The sequence below is a fragment of the Manis javanica genome, chromosome 13 (assembly GCF_040802235.1).
Source record: "Manis javanica isolate MJ-LG chromosome 13, MJ_LKY, whole genome shotgun sequence".
Classification (NCBI taxonomy): Eukaryota; Metazoa; Chordata; class Mammalia; order Pholidota; family Manidae; genus Manis; species Manis javanica.
The window spans coordinates 33526228-33548780 of NC_133168.1; the positions used below are offsets into that span (position 1 = coordinate 33526228).

Consider the following 22553-nt stretch of genomic DNA (forward strand, 5'->3'; position numbering starts at 1 on the left):
AAAATACTGAACTCCATAAAATAATACACTTCATTTTCTATAGTCATTTGCTGTTGCTCTTTCAAAAATTTTGACTACTTTGTTTTCAACCACAACAAGGAAAGGAACAAAATGACAATTTTTAATATTTGCTAATTGCAAATTGAAATCAAAATACTGTTATTCTAGGAGAAAATTATTTTTCAGTACTTTTAAATCCTTTGGCGTTTGTATCCACTATGTGTGGATTGCATAAGCACAAAGTGGTTGCTCTATTAGTGATTGAACACATTTGCCTTTTCTGGTTGTAATTTAATACGAGATTTTCAAGTGGATGTATCTTTCTCATTAGTACAAAGAAATACCTCTACAAAGAAAAACATGGAAATATAGCAGCTATCATTTTACAAATGAAAAGTCTTCTGAGTAAATAGTTTATAATTTGCTCCTAATACTTTCATCAGCAAGTTGGAAGAATCTACTATGTGCTAAGCACCACTCTAATGCTTTTAGGGGCTTAAAGTTTTGCAAGTCACAGTCCTTGCACCCAACGGCATGTTCCAAGCAGACTATGGAAATATGGTGAATGGCCAGTAGAGTTATCAAAGCTAATTACGTATGCAAAGAATTTTGAACTCAAAATAACCTGTCCTAAATTCTTCATTTTTAAAAAGGAAGAAAAGTAGACACAAAGAAGTTGTGGGACTTGTGTAAGTTTCTCTAGAACTTAATTTGGAACCGTTTCATTTGCTGCTGTCTTTCATCTGCTGCATTTTATATGCTATAGTAGAAAGTTTGTGTTCTCTTATCTATTCTCCTGGAGAGATCTTTCTAAGAGTCCTCTTTTTAACTCCAGAATATTCTCTTGAACAGAAAACTGTTATTGGTGATGCAAATTAAAAAAATACACTGGAAACTGGCTCTGCTCAAAATGTCCTCAGCAGACAGCAATGGCATCACATGGAGAAGCTTGTTAGAAATGCAAAAATCTCAGGCTCCAAGACATTTTGAATCATAATCTGCATTTTAGCATTTATGCATGTTAAAGTCTGAAAGTCACAACTTTAGAATCTTTGGGCTTGAGCAGTGGCATTCAGTTTTTAATGTGTTTCAGATTCATCTTGGAAGACTTGTAAAGCTCAAATTGTTGGGCCTCAACCTGAGAGTTTTCCTTCAGCAGGTCTGAGGTGAGGCCAGAGAATTTGTAAGAAACCAGGTGCTGCTGTGGCTGCTGATGTGGGTGTTATACTTTGAGATCCGCTGGTCAAAACAGTGACTCTCAACCCTGGTCATGCATCAAAATCTCCTGGGTAGCTTTTAAAAAAAGACAAAGGCCTAGGCCCTATCTGCTGATAATTGGTTTTCCATGAGGCCCAGTACTTTTCCTTAAAACTTCCACATGAATCTAATATGCAATGGGGATCAGAAACTATTCTTTAGAAGATGAGAAGAGCCTCTAAATTTTCTATGATTACCCTAGGATCCCAGGAACTGGTCACTTTCCTAGAAACTCTAGGAAAATATCTGATCACACAGACACTGCATGCATCCAGGCCAGAGTTGTGCAGTGATCAAGAGTCATTCAGAGCTGTGTTTCAAGCTCAGATCTGGCCTTGGGCAAATTACCTTATCTCTGAGCATTCGTACTATGTTTGCTAGATGAAAATAATAATTTTAACCACTGTGGCCTGTCATTGGGAATGTTCAGATAAATGAAGTATCAAATCTCCTGCTCGTATTAGGAACAACATAGCTGATAGCTCACACTAAGTGTGTGCAGTTCTCTGCTCTTTTCTACATGAGTGATGAGATGACCATACAATGCCATTTAATTCACAACATTAATTTTACCAAATATGAAAAATTTTGAAAGAGTTCTAATATTAAAGCCTTGTCAAATGAGTGGAATCTAGTAGCAAGTATAACTCCTAAAGAGGCTCAAATAAGGAAGTTTTATTTTTAATGTACAGTTTATTGCCTTCACTATCATTACTTGAAGTCTCCTTACCATGCACAAGGTATATGCAGCACCCAAGGCAGTCATGCCTTTAGGAAATAATTTATTTTATGGTGATATAGATGGTTTACTATTGATAACTCTTTAAGATTAAAAGTCACTCTACACTCATGCGGTCAAGGTCAGTGGTACATATGTCAAGCAACAAACAATTTCCCTGCTGAGTTTAAGCACAAATAAGCAAATTTTGTATGTAAACTGTATAATTTCTCTAGTGCTGAATATTCAAGTGTGCAGTCAATGTGTTAATCAAATGCCTTGGCAGCTCATTCGGGGCTAGGAAATAGGAGTTTATCACTCGTGTCCATATACAAATTTAAGTACATGTTCTTAGAGTATGAGAGCTTGGGGACAGCAGTTCAGCTTGAATAAATATTTCACAAATAAGGAACAAGGGTGAGTTACCAGAGGTGAGTCACTTAGCTTTTTCCAGAAACAGAATGGGAGCCATGATCTCCTAGATATATCATTTTATTTATTTATTTTATTATTATCATAATGTTGACACATTCTTGAGTTGAGTTTGTCATATTTTGTATAATGCTAGTTTTCAATAAGGTAACAAGACTTTTTGTAATAAAGAGGAAATTTCATTAAGTTAAAGACCACCAGTAATGAATACAAGGAACATATTTCAAGTTCAGTTCTCATTTTTATAGTTATCTTTGGGTGCCTAAAAATTCTTGTATGAGTGTGTGTGCATCCATGTGACTGGGTGTGTGTGGCTCTGAGTCTGTTTACATATGTATCTGCGCATATGGAATGTTTTGGTGGGGGTGGGGTGTGCTCTGTGTGTGTCTTGCCAGTGGTTTTCAGCTGTGGGCAAGTTCACTGCGGATTCAGTAAGACTGAGAAACAACAATGAAACATTTTTGGGTTAAAAATGTTAATACCCAGCTTTTTTCTCCCAGCAGTAGGTCAAGTTCTAGAATTAGGTCTGCATCCAACAGTCCGCATATCGATAATTCTCCTTTGTCTCTGCCTCTGCCCAGAACACTGGGCAGAGCTTTTTATATAGTGACTCTGTCACTATATAAATGCATAGCTTATTGCCTATGGGTGTGGAAGCATAAGTCTAGCAGCAGGCCAGTTATATCATCAAGTAGTTTAGGGTCAGGTGAGGATCCTGGCCATAGGAACTGTCATTTTCCCCACAGTGTATTTCTGAGTATGTGTATATATGTGACATTTATGCATGTGAGAATGTCTGAGCATGTGTATGTATGTACAAATAGAGAAGGGAAGGTCCTTACTCCATATTCTCCATGATATGTATTGTGCTCCTCAGCAAAGAGCTGTAGCCTCACCAACTATTTCAGTGTCTGGGCTAATAGTCTGTCACATTTATGACTGCATACTGTTCAAACTGAAACATTTTCCCCTTTATGTAAGGTATTTTTGGTATCAAAGGCTCTTTAGTCACTTGTAGACTTAACACTTTTTAAAAATAAAACCTTTATATATTTTTTGAGTGCTGCAGTGTAGTCTCTTTTGGTGTTAAATGAAAAATTCAATTTAGAAGAAAGATGTATCAAAAAAAGAAATGTTATGATACTAGCAGGATGATTTACAAATGTTGTTTTGAATTGTATTAGATACTATTTTATTCTGCTCCAAGTGTGAAAAATATTTAGAAGCTCATGTTTACTATGGAGAAAGTGAAAGTTCCTATGACCAGGATTCTCACCTGGCCCTGATCAGCTTGCTCACCACACACTTGTGGGCAATACATTGTTATTGACTGTATATAAAGAGCTCTGCCCAGTGCTCTGGGCTGCTGCACAGCTGCAGGGATGCACGGCTGCAGGAGAGCAGAGATGAGACTGGAGTGATGGCAGTGCCGAGGACAGAGACTAAGACTGCTGCAGGGGCAGAGAGGCCCAGAGGCAGAGACCAGCCTGCTGCATGCAGACTCCGTCTGAGTGGACAGGATTCTTGTGCTTGATCTGCCAACCTGGGAATAAAGTTGGGTATGAAATCTTTCACCCCAAAAATGTTCCACTGATATTTTTCATTCTCAATCCATAGTGAACTTGGCCAGGGCTGAAGCCCATTGTTAAGACACCAAATTATTGATTTTGCCAAGTAGAATGTTCATGTCAAAATATTCCAAAAAAAGGGTAAAGTGTAAAATATTAAACAAAACTGAAATTTTATTAAATGAACACATTGTCTAAGTTGATAATTCATCAGTTACTAACATGTTTTCAGTTTATACCTATGTTTAACTGAAATTAAAATTTTAGACCTATATTCTTTTTTTTCCCCCCAAGAAAACTTGTCCTTTTAATAGAGAGAAAACTAAGGTCTAACTTTGTACCAGTGTATTTTTAATATTAAAACTCATTTAAACATACTTAAATTCATTCCACACTGACCACCATAAAATTCCTTTTCCAAAACCTTCTATAACTTATTTTTTTTTTGAGAGGGCATCTCTCATATTTATTGATCAAATGGTTGTTAACAACAATAAAATTCTGTATAGGGGAGTCAATGCTCAATGCACAATCATTAATCCATCTCAAGCCTAATTCTCATCAGTCTCCAATCTTCTGAAGCATAACGAACAAGTTCTTACATGGTGAACGAATTCTTACATAGTGAATAAGCTCTTACATGGTGAACAGTACAAGGGCAGTCATCACAGAAACTTTCGGTTTTGATCGTGCATCATGAACTATAAACAATCAGGTCAAATATGAATATTCGTTTGATTTTTATACTTGATTTATATGTGGATCCCACATTTCTCCCTTTATTATTATTATTATTATTATTTTTAATAAAATGCTGAAGTGGTAGGTAGATGCAAGATAAAGGTAGAAAACATAGTTTAGTGTTGTAAGAGAGCAATTGTAGATGATCAGGTGTGTGCCTGTAGACTATGTGTTAATCCGAGCTAGACAAGGGCAATAAAACATCCATGGATGCAGAAGATTTCTCTCAAAACAGCGGGGGTGAGGTTCTAAGCCTCACCTCTGTTGATCCCCAATTTCTCACCTGCTGGCCCCCCTGCGACTGTGCCTGTCTTAGGTTGTTCCTCCCTTGAGGAATCTTACCCGTCTCTGGCTAACCAGTCATCTTCCTGGGCCATACAGAGAGATGTAAAGTTGGTAAGTGAGAGAGAAGCCTTATTGTTTGAAAAGGTTAGCTTTTTACTTCTTTGCAGATTTATGCCCTGTGGCTTCTATGCCCAGCATTTGTCTTGAATATACCTATATTCTTATCCAAGGTTTAGGCAGGGAAAAATTCCACCATTTTTCTTTTCATTAAAACTTATTTTATATTCATTATTGATTTATTTTAAATTTAGTTTATGTGTATTCATTATTCAATTATTGCAACAGCATGAGTTTATGAGGTGGACAGATGGTAACATCACAGTCCCCATTTTTCCACAAATAGGTGAAATTTATGTTGTATATATTCTATAAGAAATTGCATTTCTGTCTGGAAGAAAAAACATATTGAAGATATAGGGCAAAACAGCACTGGATCAACAACTAAATGATAATAAAATAAATAAAAATAGAAAACAGGTGGGAAAATGAATCTAAGTATGTCTCTAAAACTCCCTTCCTGTGCTCATCCACACTGTTTGTATTATCTGAGGGCAGTGGTTTCTGACCCCAGTGACCACAGTAGAAAATGACAGGCTAGTAATGAAGACACGTGATTCTTCCAGATCAGGGAACAGCAGGAATTTTCTTAAAGGGACACATAGTAGATATTCTAGGCTTTCCAGGTCAAGAGGCAAAATCAAGGATATTATTTTATGTAGTTAAGAATTCCTAAGTTATTATTTTATAATTATGTTATTATAATTATAGTAACATAATTAAAAGGTTATTGTTTTAATGTAGCCACTAAAAATATAGAAAGCATTTTTTAGCTTGTAGGCCATACAAAAACAGGTTATAGGCTAGATTAATCATTTTTTAAAGTATTAAAATTTCAAAATACTATCCTACATCAGTTATACAACTGATATTTTATACATAGATTAAGACAGACTTCTTAAAAATTTAAATTTCATTCCATCCCTTAACACTATTGCTAATTTCCATTAAAGTTACTATCTTTAAATAAGAAAAGGACACTCAGATTTAAACTTCAAGAAATTTCTCCCATTGGAAACTTGCAGTGTTTTAAGTCACAGTCAATGAGGTATGAATAAAAATATGAACACAGAGCCAAAAATAGTGACAATATGAACAGCACTACTAAGGATGGTAGAAGATGGCCAAAGAACTGAATTCAATGTCAATACTTTAAAATTTGATCATCTGCTATGAGAGTTCTTTAATGTTGTATTAAAAGTTGATATAATTTTAAAAGTTTCAGAAGACATGAATGCTTAAATCTCAATGTTGTAAAAACGTAAAACCACTTTATCGAAAGATTGAGATATGTGTTAGTGGAGTAAGAATAATGTATTAGCACCCAGAAATGTGTGCATCACCAATAACTGGGGCAAAGAAGTACATTCTCTTTGAGATTGGAACATATGGGAAGCAAAGACATTCTTGGTCCATCTTTTCTATGCTTTTATCTTAGAAGGAACAGAACTTAACAATATTTTTCTCCATTGGTATTTGTGGAATTATGTAGTTTGTCTTAATTAAGAAAATGAAAAGGAACTCAATATTTTTGTGTGATTCCATGTAGGTGGTAAAATATATAAACAAGACAGGAAAAGATGGTACACAAGAAAAATAGTCTTTTCAAGCATACTGGAAGTAATAAAACATCAGATGTCCTAATTCTTTGGTGGAATATAAAATGCCAGTTACTAAGATTTTTTAAAAGTCAGCCATCAACTCATTAACCAATGTTTGCAAGCAGATGTTAGCTTAAGCTCTGGTGCTATGTGGTGTGTTCAGGAAGTGGAGATAGAGATCAGCTTTTATAATATAAAGTAGCTATCCAATATGAAAAATGATTTCTTTCCTCAAATCTTACTCATCACATTATGTTACATTAGATGATGAAACAGAACGTTAACTGTGTAATGAGACAGGGACACTAAGATGTAAGGGAGAATACCCTTTTTCAGCCTAGATACACGCCCTCATTTCAGACATGGGTGGCCATTCTGAAATGATGGCAGGATTTTTTTATGCAAACCAGCTGCTTGTGAATTAGGAAAAATATGAAAATTAAACATATTTGAAAACTTAAAAAAAAAATAAAACCCAAAGGCTTCCGAGTGATACACTGCTATTTTAAACAGAGATAAGAGACTGTTGGTAATACAGAACAACTCAGTGCTTGATGCTATTTGCCAACTGTGATACCCAAGACCCCTTGCTGGTGTGAGCACCCACATTTTTGGGCTGCTGATGCTTCTCAGTACTGTATATTCTTTTGACACTGGTGCACATAGATGAGCTTCTAGACCTTCATTAAAATCATTGAACTTTATTTCTCAAGAGGGAATATAATACAGATATTTTCAAAGCAGATAGATTGCATATTTGATTTATTTTGGTGAGAATGAATGTATGTATCAATTCAAGGTGAGAAAAATTAACAAGAAAAATAACTATTAATGGAAAAATAAAAGAATGTTGGAGATACATAGAGATGGATCATTGGTGAAACCACTTTTTGTTTTAGTTTCTACTTACTCCTTGCTATTAAATTATTGTTCTATGTATACTGATTTTTTTAGAGCAATTTCCACATAACCTACAATTAAATTATCATCATTCTATCTAAAAAAATCTAGGTTGCTTCACACCTACATGATTCCAGAAGGGTAATCTCTTATTTTATTCTTTTAATAAGGAATCTCACAACCTTGTGTGTGTTAAATTCTCATCTTTCTTAAACATTGGCTGTAGTTTGTGTTTCTTGGGAAGCCGTCTCTGAGACTGGGTTGACATGCAGGACTTGATTAGGGATTGTTCTCTGGATCAACAACCACAGAACAGAAGAGAAGGGAAGCAAAAAAAGAGAAAGGGAGAGGGAGAAGGGGTAAGAGAGGAAAGAGAAAATGGGCTGGGAGTGAGAGTGAAGAGAAGGGAGGGGAAGGAAGGGCAGGAGCTGAGGTGGTCGCACGACTGGGCAGAGAGGAGTTGGAGCTGTGACACTGTCTCCAGAACAGAGTCACCCATGCTTCAGTGAGGGTGCCAGATCTTTACCTATTCTGTATACTAGATACGATACTAATAGCTCATACTGTCAACTATACATTACACTACACTATTTTTATTCTATTTACTATACTAATTATATATGCTGTATACTAATAGTTTTATTTTATACATTATTATATATTATATAGACTTTATTATATATTAGTATAGTATATACATATGTAAATATAGTATAAATGCATTATATATAGTATATACATCATATTCTACACTAATTGTTTACATTTTGTAGTTATAGATATATAGTTTCTGCTATAAATCATACTTCATACTTTACACCAGTCATTGGATACTGCTCTCCCAGGAAGAAGGCTTGCAGCTGGGGAAGAAAACTCTCTTTATTCTGGAGCATTTTCAAAAGGCAGTTCAGGAAGAGACTGAGAGCTAAGGATAGCTCTTTTAGCACCTAGGGCAATAGGTCCTGAAATCTTGAAGGGGGATATGGCTGCTCATCACAGCATCTACTATAGCTTTGAAATGAGGAAGATTATTTCAAGTTCTAATCTAAATTATTCCTATTAAAAGAGTATGTATATTTAAGTATGGGCATACTGAGAAGCTGTTTTTCATTGTACTGACTACATCTTTCAATCATGATGCAGATGCAGTTTATTAATTTATCTAAAAGCCAGATGAATAATCCCAGTCCACTCTTTTCTAACCTTTGAAAACATTTCTCTTGTGTTTCCTTGAATACATTGGCTAAACCTAGAACAAAATTTATTGATTTCATAGAACCTTGTTGAAGAGATTATACCAAAAGGACATACTATATAACAATTCTTAGAATATGCTGTTAAAATTTTAACTACCTGGAGGAGTCCAGCTATTCAGGAGTACAATATTTTTTCATTTCATAGTGGACTATGGGCAAAAAATATGTGTACACACATTTTGGGAGCATTAAGTAGGATCCTGGCTATACATTAAATTTGAAGAGACAGGCACTAGGCATTTAGGGAAGAATAGAATAATTAATCTATTCTACTTGAATGACAAAAATCACTTGGCCATGTAAGAAGCAATGAGATGTGCAGGTACATCAGTTCTCTGTGGGATTATGCAGCTCAGTGACCTCTAAGTGGCCATGGGATAGGCCTGAACAAGGGTCTTTTGTTGACACCTTCATACATGAGACCACAGAGAAATCACTGCTTCTACCCCAGTATGTTTCCCTGAAGCACAGTGGAAGTTACATAACAAGGATTTCTACTCATAGATTTCTTTTTTGTGACTAATTTGATAGGCCAATTTGGATATATAAGAATTTGAGCTAAATCAGCAGAAAATGAGTCAATAAGTTTGGGGAAATTTTTGATATATTTTAATAAATTGGGAAAAACTATTTCAGATTTCAGGACACCTAGATACACTGGATACATATGACCTTCAAACTCTGTCTGCATAAGAAATATTCAAACTTTCACATTTGAGGGGACCCCAGGAAGTTTTTCCTAATTCATATTTTCAATTACTGTATAAAGTACTTCCCTGTGTATTGCAAGTTGATAACACCAACCATTCCTTAGAAAGGCAAGTGTGTTAGGGGACTTTCCAGTAGCAGGGGACTTTCCAGTATAAACCAGAATTATAAAAGATGATTCATCAAGTTATGGGGAATTTTATTGCCAAGAAATAAAAGGGTCTCTAAATCTCATTAGGTGAATAAATGCTCTTTAAAAATGGTCCCTTCAAAAAAACCAGATGGCAAGTAATAGCTTAGAGGTATAACAGTAGTATAGTTTGGTGCTCATTGAACTTGCTCTGTGATGTATTCATTTTTTCCAGTGTGAGATAAAAAAATGAGGCTTTGGTAAGGACTTGTGGAGGTTATGCTTTCCACTTCTCTGCCTCTAGAATAGTCTGACAGTGTTCAGGTAAGACTTTTTCTCATTCTCTAGGCAGAAATAAAATTGCTGAACTTTTGTAGAAAGGTTGCTCTCTAAATAATACTTCCAGCGAAGATTCCAAGTTCCATAAATCTTGTGTAAAACTGTAAGCTGCTCCTTTACCAGCTACTGGAATTACCTATAACCCATGGTAGCAAACATTTTTAACCCAGCATTTTCTGCATCTTTATCTTTTGTTATTTTATTTACTTTAAATAGATATACAGATGCCCATGTTTAAGAGACACAATTACTCTTTAAAGTTATTTTGTGCCAAAATAGCTAATAAGCAGTATGATTTCTATAATAATAAACAAATACTGAAACTATAAAAGGGTCCTGCTTCTGGGCCACTATAACTACAGAACATACAGGATCTCCCTATCTACTTATTTACATCTCTGTGTCAATACACAGCATTCTGAAAAATTTCTGGGATAAGGAGTTGAAATTTCTTTCTCCTTTATTGTTTAGTCTTTGACTAGCCTCAGGCTCAGAATCTGAGAAGCTGAAATGAATCATTAGGTTTTTAGTTGACTTGGATGGAAGAAAGAACCTAATTGTACCCTTTTTTGCAAGATTTTTAAATAAATAACATCTGCTGTCTTAGCCATGGATGATTTAATTTTTAACATGTGCTTCCAACCTTTAATTTTTCTGCAAAGCAGCCACATCAATTTTTAATTCATCTATATTTCCTCAAAGCAAGTCAGACTTATGATCCTTCATAAATATTTAAGAATACTGCTGCAAAATAAACAAAAACTTTTACTTAACTTATAATTGCGAGTTTGAGAACCAATGATTGCAAAAGCAACAAAAAGCAAGACGAACATGATAAAGAATCCAGAGAAGTAAAATAAGCAGGTGCTAAAAGAATTGGGAGGCCAGACTTCTAGCACAGTCTTCATCATCTCAGTTTTACAATATGAATCTCATTTACTGTACATGTAACTAATGGGATAAATGGATGTGACCAAATTTAACTCAGGCCTGACTCATGATAGCTGTTAATTTCTGAGGGCCCACTTTTTCTATCTCTTTCTCTCTCACACATATTGTCATGCTATATAATGGTAACATTAATATTGACCAAGTTGCTGAAAGAATAAATACATCAACATATAAAAATAGACTGCATGCAACTAAAATAATAGTTCTAACTTTTATTTCTTATTATTTAACTTTCTTATTATCATTAGCAAGGCTTTTGAATTGTAAATAAAATTGTGTTCTCACCATAAAATCCATTGAAATTCTAGCCCTTAGAGGTACCTGTGAATGTGATCTTATTTGGAAATAGTCTTTGCAGAAGTAATCAAATTAAGATGAGATCATATTAATTAGGTTGGGCTCTAATGCAATGTGACTGGTGTCCTTATGAGAAGAGGAGAACAACACAAAGAGACACACACGGATGATGCCATGTGACAACAGAGACAGAGACTGGAGTGATGCCTCCACGAACCAAGGAATGCCATGCATTGTGCACAAAAGAAGCTAAGGAAAGGCATGAGACAGATTCTTCCTAAAGCCTTCAGGGAGAAGTATGACCCACTGACAGCTTTATTTCAGACCTCCAGCCTCCAGAACTGTGAGAGAATGAGTTTCTATGGGCTTAAGCCACCCGTTTGCAGCACTCTGTTACAGCAGCCCTAGGGAACAACTAATCCTTATACTGCAGGCATATTTATTTTTTCCTTTTTTTAAAAAAAATTATGAAATAAAACATACATACATGCATAGAATATATATACAGTTTAAGAAAAAGTTATGAAAGAAACATCTATCTAATTACCGCCTAGGTCAGTAAATAGGATATTGCTGCATTCCTAAAAGGCTCCATATACCCCTTCCTTATGGTAGCCTCCTCCCTTCCCCCAGGGGTAACTACTGCCTGCTAATCATTTTTTAGCTTTTGTTTATACTTACATCCCTTATGTAATTATATTCTAAGCAATATGGTTTCCTTTTTATACTGATAAATCTTTACATGAGGATACAGTCAGATGAAACCACCTGCTGAAAGTACACATTAGAGCTGCATCTAGGAAAATCCACTACTCACTGATAAATATAAACTGAAATCAATATTTTATAAACTAATTTTTATTAATTAATTATTAATTTATTTTGGTGTCATTAATCTACAATTACATGAAGAACATTATGTTTACTAGGCTGTCCCCTTCACTAAGTCCCCCACCCCACAAACCCCATTACAGTCACTGTCCATCAGCATAGTAAGATGCTGTAAATCACTCCTTGTCTTCTCTGTGTTGCACAGCCCTCCCCGTGCCCCCCTATATCATACATGCTAATCGTAATGCCTCTTTTCTTTTTCCCTGCCCTTATCCCTCCCTTCCCACCCATCCTCCCCAGTCCCTTTCCCTTTGGTAACTGTTAGTACATTCTTGGGTTCTGTGATTCTGCTGCTGTTTTGTTCCTTCAATTTTTCTTTGTTCTTATACTCCACATATGAGTGAAATCATTTGGTACTTGTCTTTCTCCACTTGGCTTATTTCACTGAACATAATACCCTCTAGCTCCATCCATGTTGTTGCAAATGGTAGGATTTGTTTTCTTCTTATGGCTGAGTAATATTCCATTGTGTGTATGTACCACATCTTCTTTATCCATTCATCTACTCATGGACACTTAGGTTGCTTCCATTTCTTGGCTGTTGTAAATAGTGCTGCAATAAACATAGGGTTGCATATGTCTTTTTCAAACTGGGCTGCTGCATTCTTAGGGTAAATTCCTAGAAGTAGAATTCCTAGGTCAAATGGTATTTCTATTTTGAGCTTTTTGAGGAACCTCCATATTGCTTTCCACAATGGTTGAACTAATTTACATTCCCACCAGCAGTGTAGGAGGGCTCCCCTTTCTCCACATTCTCACCAACATTTGTTGTTGTTTGTCTTTTGAATGGTGGTGATCCTTACTGGTTTGAGGTGATATCTCATTGTGGTTTTAATTTGCATTTCTCTGATGACTAGCGATGTGGAGCATCTTTTCATTTGTCTGTTGGCCACCTGAATTTCTTCTTTGGAGAACTGTCTGTTTAGCTCCTCTGCCTATTTTTTAATTGGATTATTTCCTTTTTTTTATTGAGGTGCGTGAGCTCTTTATGTATTTTGGATGTCAACCCTTTATTGGATCTGTCATTTATGAATATATTCTCCCATATTGTAGGGTACTTCTTTGTTCTATTGATGGTGTCCTTTGCTGTACAGAAGATTTTCAGGTTGATATAGTCCCACTTGTTCATTTTTGCTTTCATTTACCTTGCCGGGGGAGATATGTTCATGAAGAACTTGCTCATGTTTATGTCTGAGAGATTTTTGCCTATGTTTTTTTCTAAGAGTTTTATAGTTTCATGACTTACATTCAGGTCTTTGATCCATTTCAAATTTAGTTTTGTGTATGGGGTTAGACAGTGATCCAGTTTCATTCTCTTACATGTAGCTGTCCAGTTTTGCCAGCACCATCTGTTGAAGAGACTGTCATTTCCCCATTGTATGTCCATGGCTCCTTTATTATATATTAACTAACCATATATGTTTGGGTTAATGTCTGGAGTCTCTATTTTTTTCCACTGGTCTGTGGCTCTGTTCTTGTGCCAGTACCAAATTTTAAATAGACATATTCATTCAGCCAATTAACTTGTTGAACATTTATTACTGGGGACATATTGAGTGAACTTTATTTTTCAGGCATTTTCTAGAATAGAGATTAAAAATAATGTCAATAATTCCAGTTTAACAAAATGTATAAAGTAAAATTAAATTCTTTTATAGTCATCCTTGTTATACACATACACACACACACACATTTAGACTTTGTGAGATTTAGTAATATTCTTTATATGAAAGGATGCTTCACCAATAGAATGAATTTTATCAATTTATAGATTAACTTAGTTGATTCATATAAAATGAGTGCATAGTGTTACTCTTTTAACAGTTTACACATTTTATGATACATATTTTAATTTATATTAAATCACTAGGTTTGTTGAGATGTGTCTAGTTACTGAACTTGCCCAATCTGTACATATGAACTCCTTTTAGCATTTGCCTGTATTTTTATAGCTAATAGAAGACAAATAAATCTTTGTTTTGGTTTTGTCAACTGCTTACTGTACTATGTATTTAAGCATTACAATGTGCTGTATATGAAGAGGAAAAAGAAATCAAAGTAGTTTACTTTGTTTAACACTAAAATGTTTGCCAATAGAATCTGTCAGATGTTTTGGAAGCACTGGAGCACAAGTGTTCTGTGCTCTCTGAGATGCTCATGGTTTCCAGGAGAAGAGAATGAGTTAGTGGATGATTATAATCTAATGAAGCATTCTGTAGTTGTAACTCTGGGAGGAAAATATGTTCCTAGCCTGGGACAAATAACCTTTGAAGCCAAAAGTAGTCAAAGGGAGAAATAAAATGTTTATTGCTTATGAATAGTCATCTACTTCTGCTTACCATGTCTCTTGCTAAGTGTCTGCAAAAAGGACCCCATCCAACCTCTCCAGTCCAGATAAGCCCTTGCTCCCCCTTGTAATTACCTATTGATATGAAGATGGACTACTTCTTTCCACCCCTTGGAAATACCTATTGATATGGAGGTGCACTAAGGCCAGGTGAGAGATTCTGGAAATATTGCAATTTTACCCACAGTAGTCCAGGAAAATTTAAGGTGCATTTTGCATTCCAGATAAGAAAGTGATGAACTATACCTAGAGATAAAGATACTGGTTTACATATGGAATGGTATATGGAAAGCCATTCTTGTGTCTTGAAGGACAGATATTTGTATATAGGGAATATCAAAGTCAAAAAAGAGCAAAAGCATAAGGTTTTACTGGCTTTTTTAACACCTGGAAATACAACAAAGATAATATTTATCTCTAAATGTAAATTGTTATTACCTTTGTGCCAACTTTTAATTGTTCTTAGAAAGTTACTGGAAAGCTAGCAACTTCTTCAGTTATCATTTAGTTAACAGAAAATGTAACTACTGTGATTTAGTGACTTGCACACTATCACATGTATTACACTGACTTTCCCCCTTTATTCATAGAGACTTCTGTTATGTATTTCAAGTCTGACAATATTTTTAATGTTTTTGTCTGCTTTATAATTTCTATATTTTTGTGGTCAAAGCCTGAGAAAGTGGGGAAAGAGATGGTGTATTTGTTTAAGTTGCTAAATTGCTAGAACTAGAATTAGATATTCTGGATAGGAGTACAAACAATTTGAGGATGACCTTGTCAGAGAAGGCTTTATAGAGTAAACAACTGAGATAAATATCAAGGATGATACTAGAAGGATGGAGGCAGTTGTGATTTTCTTGGAAAGAGTGGAGATTAAGGAAACAAAGCAGAATAAAGAGTTTAGTAGGTACATGGACATGTAAGAGCCAGTAGAAGAAGAGGCATAGGTGAGTGAGACAGATGGCGCAGCCGGAGAGAGAAGCAAGAGGCCCAAGAAACTGGTGCCACCAAAACTGTAGGAGGAGGAGATTTCAAGAAAAACTGGGGTCCTTAGCAGTGTTAAGGATCATAACTGGGAAAAGCTCTTTGGACTGGCTGCCTACATAGTGATTATTTATCTTACTCATCTCACTTGACAACAACCCTATCCTGTCAGTTGCTCAGCCAGAAGCCTTGGAGCCTTCTTTGACTTAGGGCTCTCTCTCCCATTAGATAGATGACCATCTCATTGGAAAAACCAGTTTGCTTGGCCTTCAAAATATATCCGTATTTGGCTATTTCTTACTGTTATTCTATTTAAAATACAAACTAAATCTCTTTCCCCATTATAGGTTACTCCGTTCTTATCATTTTTCTATAGTACTTACCTGCAACATACTAGATAGCTTTCTCACTTATGATGATGATTGCTTATTGTCTGAAACTACATGTAAGTTCCATAAAGGAAGGGATTCTTTGCTGTGTTCCAAGGGCTTAGAGTATTAGCATCTGGCACATAATCACTTAATAAATGAATACATTTGTAGTTTTTTTGTATATTTAGCTAAAAATTGATTTGAGTTTATAGTTGGAACTATATGTTTTAGACATATGAACCAGTTTCAATTCTAGTAGGAGTTCAAGTAATATTTTAGTTAAAAATAATTCCTATTCTGTCATAATATAACAATTCTGTGCTCAAGAATTGTTGTATCCAACATATTTCAGAAATTAGAGTCCATAGACTACTAGAGGCAGTGTGCTTCTTGTACTCTAGTTTCTCTAGTCAAACTTTTTAATATGAGATTTAAAATATTCACTGAAATTAATACTTTATTAAGCATTGCTTCTGCACAAAGTTCTTACAAAATAAACAAAGAATTTTCTATCTACAAAAAGAGGGCGTATATATTCAGTGACTTGCAATATGTTTTTTGTGCAAGCTCATTCAACACACATGCCTGTAAATATGTAGATATTTAAATAATAAAGTTGTGACATGAATACACAACTCTTCACTGATACAAAAACACAAACATATTCTATGATATCAGTAATTCATATTATCTGTCATCAGATACTTGCAATTACGTTTTTGCCTGACAGATCCTAATAAGAATTTCTCATCTCCCTTTACCTGTGAATTAAGAAAACTGAGTTTCTTCAGTTTCTTCCTTTCTTTTCTTCTTTCCTCCCTCCCTACATCACTTCCTTTTCTATGTTTTCGATTTTACTCTTCCTGCCATCTTCATTCCACTGAATAGTCAATGCCTACCCTAGAAATGAGCAAATAAAATGCCAATGAACTAATTAACCTGTCCTGCAGAGTTCACTGTAAATTTTGGTTCATCATTATTTTCTTTCTACAAGGATTGTGTTTCTTCATTGAATATAATTGCTCTGACCTCCTACTGTGTAATATAATTCTCAGCTCTCTCACACCTCTCTTTCTAACACATCTGGAAATTGTGCCCACATCCATCCTCTAATCATCAGATCTGTCACCCATTTGTGTTCCTTCATCATTCAAATCATTCATCTGTTGGGCTCTTGGATCCCTTTTGTTTGTATTGCTTGCCTGCTTGAACTCTCAGTAACAGACCAGAAGGCTGTGAGCTGTGGCTTCTGTTACAGTTTGCACGTGCTAAGCTTACTGGGTGTATTAACATCATACCCGGGAAACACAAATCAATGGAAACAAATAATGGAACTCTCAGGACATTCCTGTTGATGCAAGTTAATAGGGTGGAAAATCAACCTGACTGAGCAGCACTTAGTCTTTACTTCTAATGTATTGAATCAAGAAAACACTGGAGCTTAATTTTCTCTTGTCTTTACAAGTTTTACCATCTTTTAAAAGTTCTACAACCCAGTCTTGATAAATATTGGATATTAAAATAGATTTTCAAGTTTTTAAAGACTGATTTTCTGGCTAGAAGCAAACAACTGACTGGCTTTGGGAATGGTGAGAAAAGTGTAATGTCTTTTTTTTTCTCCTCATTTTATCCTACTTTTGCCTTCTCCTCAGTCCCTTTTACATTTTTCCATTCCCTTTTCCTTGTCTTCCTCTTCTTTTGATTTTTTTCCTCTCAAAAGAAAATATTCATGTGAATGAAGCAAATTAGATTCCAATTTGGTAATTTGGCAATTTGTGTTTTTAATTTCATCTTTTCTCCTTGAAAACTTCAGACTGAATTTAGTTTACAAGTAAAGATGAATTATCCCACTTTCTTGAAATATAGTAAAGGTCAACAAAATAAGCATATCCATGAAATTTTCAGCTGCTTTCAACATAATTTGGTTACAGTGCAAGGATGCTAAAAGCTATAGTTAACATAGTAGCTTACACAATTCAAAGCAAATAGGACAGCAGATCTTATATGCACATGGTAGAGTAGACCATATTTTAAGCAATATCTTTAAAGTATAAACTCAGAGAAATGTTGTACAATTTAATACAATTTCATGATAGTTTCTGTTCTGCTATTCCTCCAGGTATGTTGACTATGTTGTGGGAAATGGATAAATCCATCGATGATTGCTAAATTATCTTATTTAGTAAAGACAGAATAATGCCAACAATTGTTTCTTTTCATTGTATAATTTTTTCATAATTTAAAATAGTGATTTTTCTGTCAAAAAACAACTAAAAAACCTGGTCTAAGACTATATTTTATGAGAACAAAAAGATCAGCCTTGTTATTATCTTTACCCTTTCTTCATTTCTTGTTTGACAATGGTGAAATAGAAGTGGGTGGGGAAGCTGAAATCAAAAAAGACTAATTTTTGGAAATCCATATTATTCTGAAAATCAAATTAATGAACATAAGTGATTTCAGTTCATACGAGAATTTAAATAGCTCCTCAATAAGTTATTTCTTAACTATAAAAGGTCCTTTGTATGACATAATAGTCATAAACCTACATGCCCTAGACAGCTGCTTGAATTTGCTCTCCTCTTTGTTATATGAGAATTGTGCATAATAGAGAAAAAAAGGAACACGATAAGGTTGCTGGTCCTATAATTTGTCCGTGTGCAAATATTTGCTGAAGAATTCAAGGATGAGGTGTACTTGACCTTTAACATGAAGCTCTGATTGAAAACAACTCAGAAACAAAAACCAGGTTGTACTGTCTGTATTATTTTACTCATCTGAATCTACGTAAATCTATGAAATACAATGCTTTAGTCCTTAAGCAGTTTATAATTTAGTCTTCTGTATTATTTATCCCTACTTTATTATTTCTGTATTTCTCACAGTATTTAGATATTGAAAATAAATATTAAGTGATGCTTTTAAGCTATATGTGACTGAAATTAAGTCATGAATCTCAGAAACAGAAAATCTCTCTCCAGAAGAGTATGAGATAAAAATGTACACAAAATATTATGTGTTTGTTAAAAAAATTTGCTCTTTTATCTTATTACTTTAATGTAGTTCTTTGTTAATATTTCTTGTGAGTTTATAAAAATATAAATAGCTAGTGTTCTCTATTTTCCTGTTTAATTGCCCCTATAGGCTTTGCTACAAAAAATAATCTTAGAAAAGCAAAACTTCAGGCTCATTCTAATTTCTTTTTATTCTCCCTCTGTGTAAACCCAAGTCACAACCCAGCTAATAGTACAAAATGATTTTTTCTCCTGAATTTCACTATGGTACATTCACTAAGTAGTATATTTAATGTCCCATTGTTATTTGCACACTATATTTTATTAATCAAAGATTTTCTGGTTATTTTTCCCATTTGAAAGTTTAATTGTCTTGCCTGCAAAACATTAATCCAGGTTTTCCATTTGAAAATGACAATCATAACTAGGAATACAGTGCTTGGGCTAGGCTGCTTGGAGAGGTAAGCAGCGGCTTTGACTGCCTGTATATCACAGTTATTGAAACTTTCCATACTTTCAAATCAACTCTCTTTTTGAATAAGAAAAAATGTGAGAAAACTAACCTGCTGTTGAGGCTCTGCTCTTTAATCAATTAACAAGAATCAGATAAAACATTTTTTGTAAGTTTATGTGCATATAATAATACTTTGGCATTGTAAGCATGGGCAATTTGTGTAACAAAAAGCCTAATTTATCCAATCATGCAATTAACCTTTTACTGAGAGCCCTGTAATGTGGACATGAAGCCTAATAAGGCACAGGCTCTGCCCTCCAGGAGCTCACGGTCTATCAGAGGTCTTGAAGATACACAGCAACTATTACAAAACAGATAAATACTATCAATGCAGAAAATGCACCAGCTCTGGAGCAACTGTGCTGCCTGTTTGGGTGTCAGGTGTCAGAGAAAATTGTGTAGGATTGTAACATTTCAGTATCCACATGAAGACATGGAAGGAGGGACAAAGAGAGGCATCTAATCACAAAAACAGAGTGCACCCTGGGGATTACCATAAAGCTACTCTCTCTTCAGCCTGCCTGGCTCCGTCATTGGCTTGGCTCCTTCCAAGGTTTTGTAGCTAAGGCCATTATTGTATCTTTGTATGTGTTAAACCTACACTCTTCCAAATTGTCTAAGGATCATTTTTCACAAAGCTTGGATCCACTCCAGACAGTGTGGGTGGGATGGCAGCAAGAAAGAGCATGGCACAGAGCCAACTACCTCTTCTGCCTCCACCTTGGGCCACCTAGGGGAGAAGAGGCTGGTAGCTGACATTCCTAATTGAATAAGAAATATCCAAAGCAGACTCTTTATTGTCCCAAAGAAAATTCTGGGATTGCTTTTTTCAATTCTTATATACTGTGGCCTGTTGAGGTAGCAGGAGGGCAGGGCTCTTCAAGCTCAAGTAAGAGAAGGAACAAGTTCAGGCCATTTCCAAACTATTTTTTTGGTAAGAGAACAGTTGAATACTTGGCTTTAGATAAAATTTATCTATTAATATTATTATTTAGATATTCTTTCCATTTTCACCTTTCATAAACAACATTTATTCATTCATCCATCCATCCATCCATTCATTCTTCTAATGCTTATTGAATGCCTACTAAATTCACTTTCCCTGTTCTCCTATTGTACATACAGTACTTCAATCTTCTTTATTTTACTGATGTTTATGAGCATTTGCAGAGGGTGTAGTTTGGGGTAAAAATGCTATATTTCATTCTTGGGAGAAGCATGCCCTGCTTGACTTTGGCTCTGTTTCTTGGATGACAATATTCCTTTTCCCCACACAATTCCTTATCAATCATTTCAGACACTTGTCTCTCTGCCTTGGGATAATTGTTCGGCTATTTCTTGTTGGCATATTATGTTTTTCTTCCTCCATTTAGAGAGTGGCACTACCAACTGCTTTCTTCTCTTTTGTCTAGCACAATGCTGAACTCCTTTTATGTGATAATTAAAAGGGTGGGAAGGTTTACCTCTTAAATGCTGAATAATACCTAGGAGTACAAGAGGGTTGAGGTTATCTAAGTGTGAAATCTTCAGACAACATTTCATTTTTTTCTGAAACAAGAACATCAGAGTAGGAGGCACAGGGGAACAAATGGACCAGTTAAATGATGTGAAAGAGTTGTGGGAATCTTAGATCTTATATAAATCAATTAATCTTTCTGTGCCTTGATTTCATTATCTTTATCATGCTTGTCATCACAGGGACACTGAACTTTAAGAATCCAGCTGGAAATTCCAGGAGTATTCAGGTGCTAAGTTGGATTCTTAGGGCTGCCTGACCACTGTGACTCTTTAAACCCTCTTCTTCCCCTCCTTCACCCTATCCTTCATCACAAATAGCCATGTCACCCACACTGCACTGACCCATTCGTCCTCTAAGGAAATAAAACCATTTATGATTCTAGTAACTTTATCCCTGAGTTTTTTATAGAACAATTTCATCTTAACCATTATGGACAAGATGCTTAAATATTGACATATATATATATATACATATGTATAAAATTTATTTTATTATATACTTGTATATTTTATCATATACAACAGAATATATAATTTAATTGTGTATATACACACATATGTTATTTATTTTGAATTGCAGAAGCATTGGTAAGAGCTTTGCCCTTCAAAGTTTTTTTTCTCACAACAATTCTGGAGCTTCCCAGTTCTCTGACTCCTCTTGAAAAAAGCTGCTTTTTCTTCAATGCAGAAACAATTGAACAATTGTCCTTAAATGATTCAGAGGAAATAAATTTAAAAATTGTCTATTTAAAGGAAATTGGAAGAAATAATGTTTATCAAATCACAATTCATGCATGAACTACTTTAAAAATAAGATTTGTTTTATAATAAAGGCCAAATTTCACTGAAAATTCCTTTGGTTCTTACTTTTTCCCTATTAAAGGCACCCTTTCTCATCTTCTAATGTACTATTTATTGAGTCAGCTCACAAAAACAGGTGGGAGGGATTTTAAAAGATGAAAACTTACAAGGTAGTTTGGTTGTGGGAAGGTAGGGTATTTGTGAGGGCAAAATCGATAATCTGATAATCTGTTAATGTACTGCTTTGATACAATTTGCAATCCTATTATATTCTACCATATTTGAATCCATCACAGCCTTTACCCCACTCTCAAGGTTGGCTGTATGACACATGCTTCAGGAGATCAGCTATTTCTCACTGTGGCTCCCCTGCTGGTACCTTGCAGGGAGCTTGTTTACTACTCAGCAGTGGTGGTAGATTGGTTTATCATTAAAAAATTGGCCTAAAACATTGCCCATATTCTGCTTTATGTCATCAAACACTAGAAAATCCCACACTTGGAGGTGGGAGAGCTGATGAAGGGAATCAATAGCTAGATACAGGAATAGAAATTAAAATGGATTTCAGCTTAGGTCATAACATAGTAAGATTACCTTCTTTCCAAGGTTTTGCAGTTGAATGCAGTTATTATTAAGTTGTGTAGAAAAAAGGAAAAATATGTATCTGGGCTTTTATGATTTTTTTCTGAAAAAAAAATTGAAAATAGCTCATTTACCGTTTTCCTTTTTTTTCTGGAAAAGAAGAAAGGCCTTCATGGCTGAAATGCTGGTGACCTTTCAAAGGAATCATGCCGGCAGCCGAGGAAGGCC

At 35.1% G+C, this 22553-nt stretch overlaps 1 protein-coding gene across 1 annotated transcript in view; it reads right to left on the reverse strand.

Annotated features, from left to right (window-relative positions):
• The window catches only part of LOC118972310 (uncharacterized), a 187105-nt gene extending 164572 nt beyond the window's left edge, over positions 1–22533 (reverse strand). Inside the window, exon 1 of the mRNA XM_073219461.1 lies at positions 22460–22533. Coding sequence (XP_073075562.1) covers positions 22460–22533 — 74 coding nt within the window. The remainder of the gene's footprint in view (positions 1–22459) is intronic.
• Positions 22534–22553: the final 20 nt, after the last annotated feature.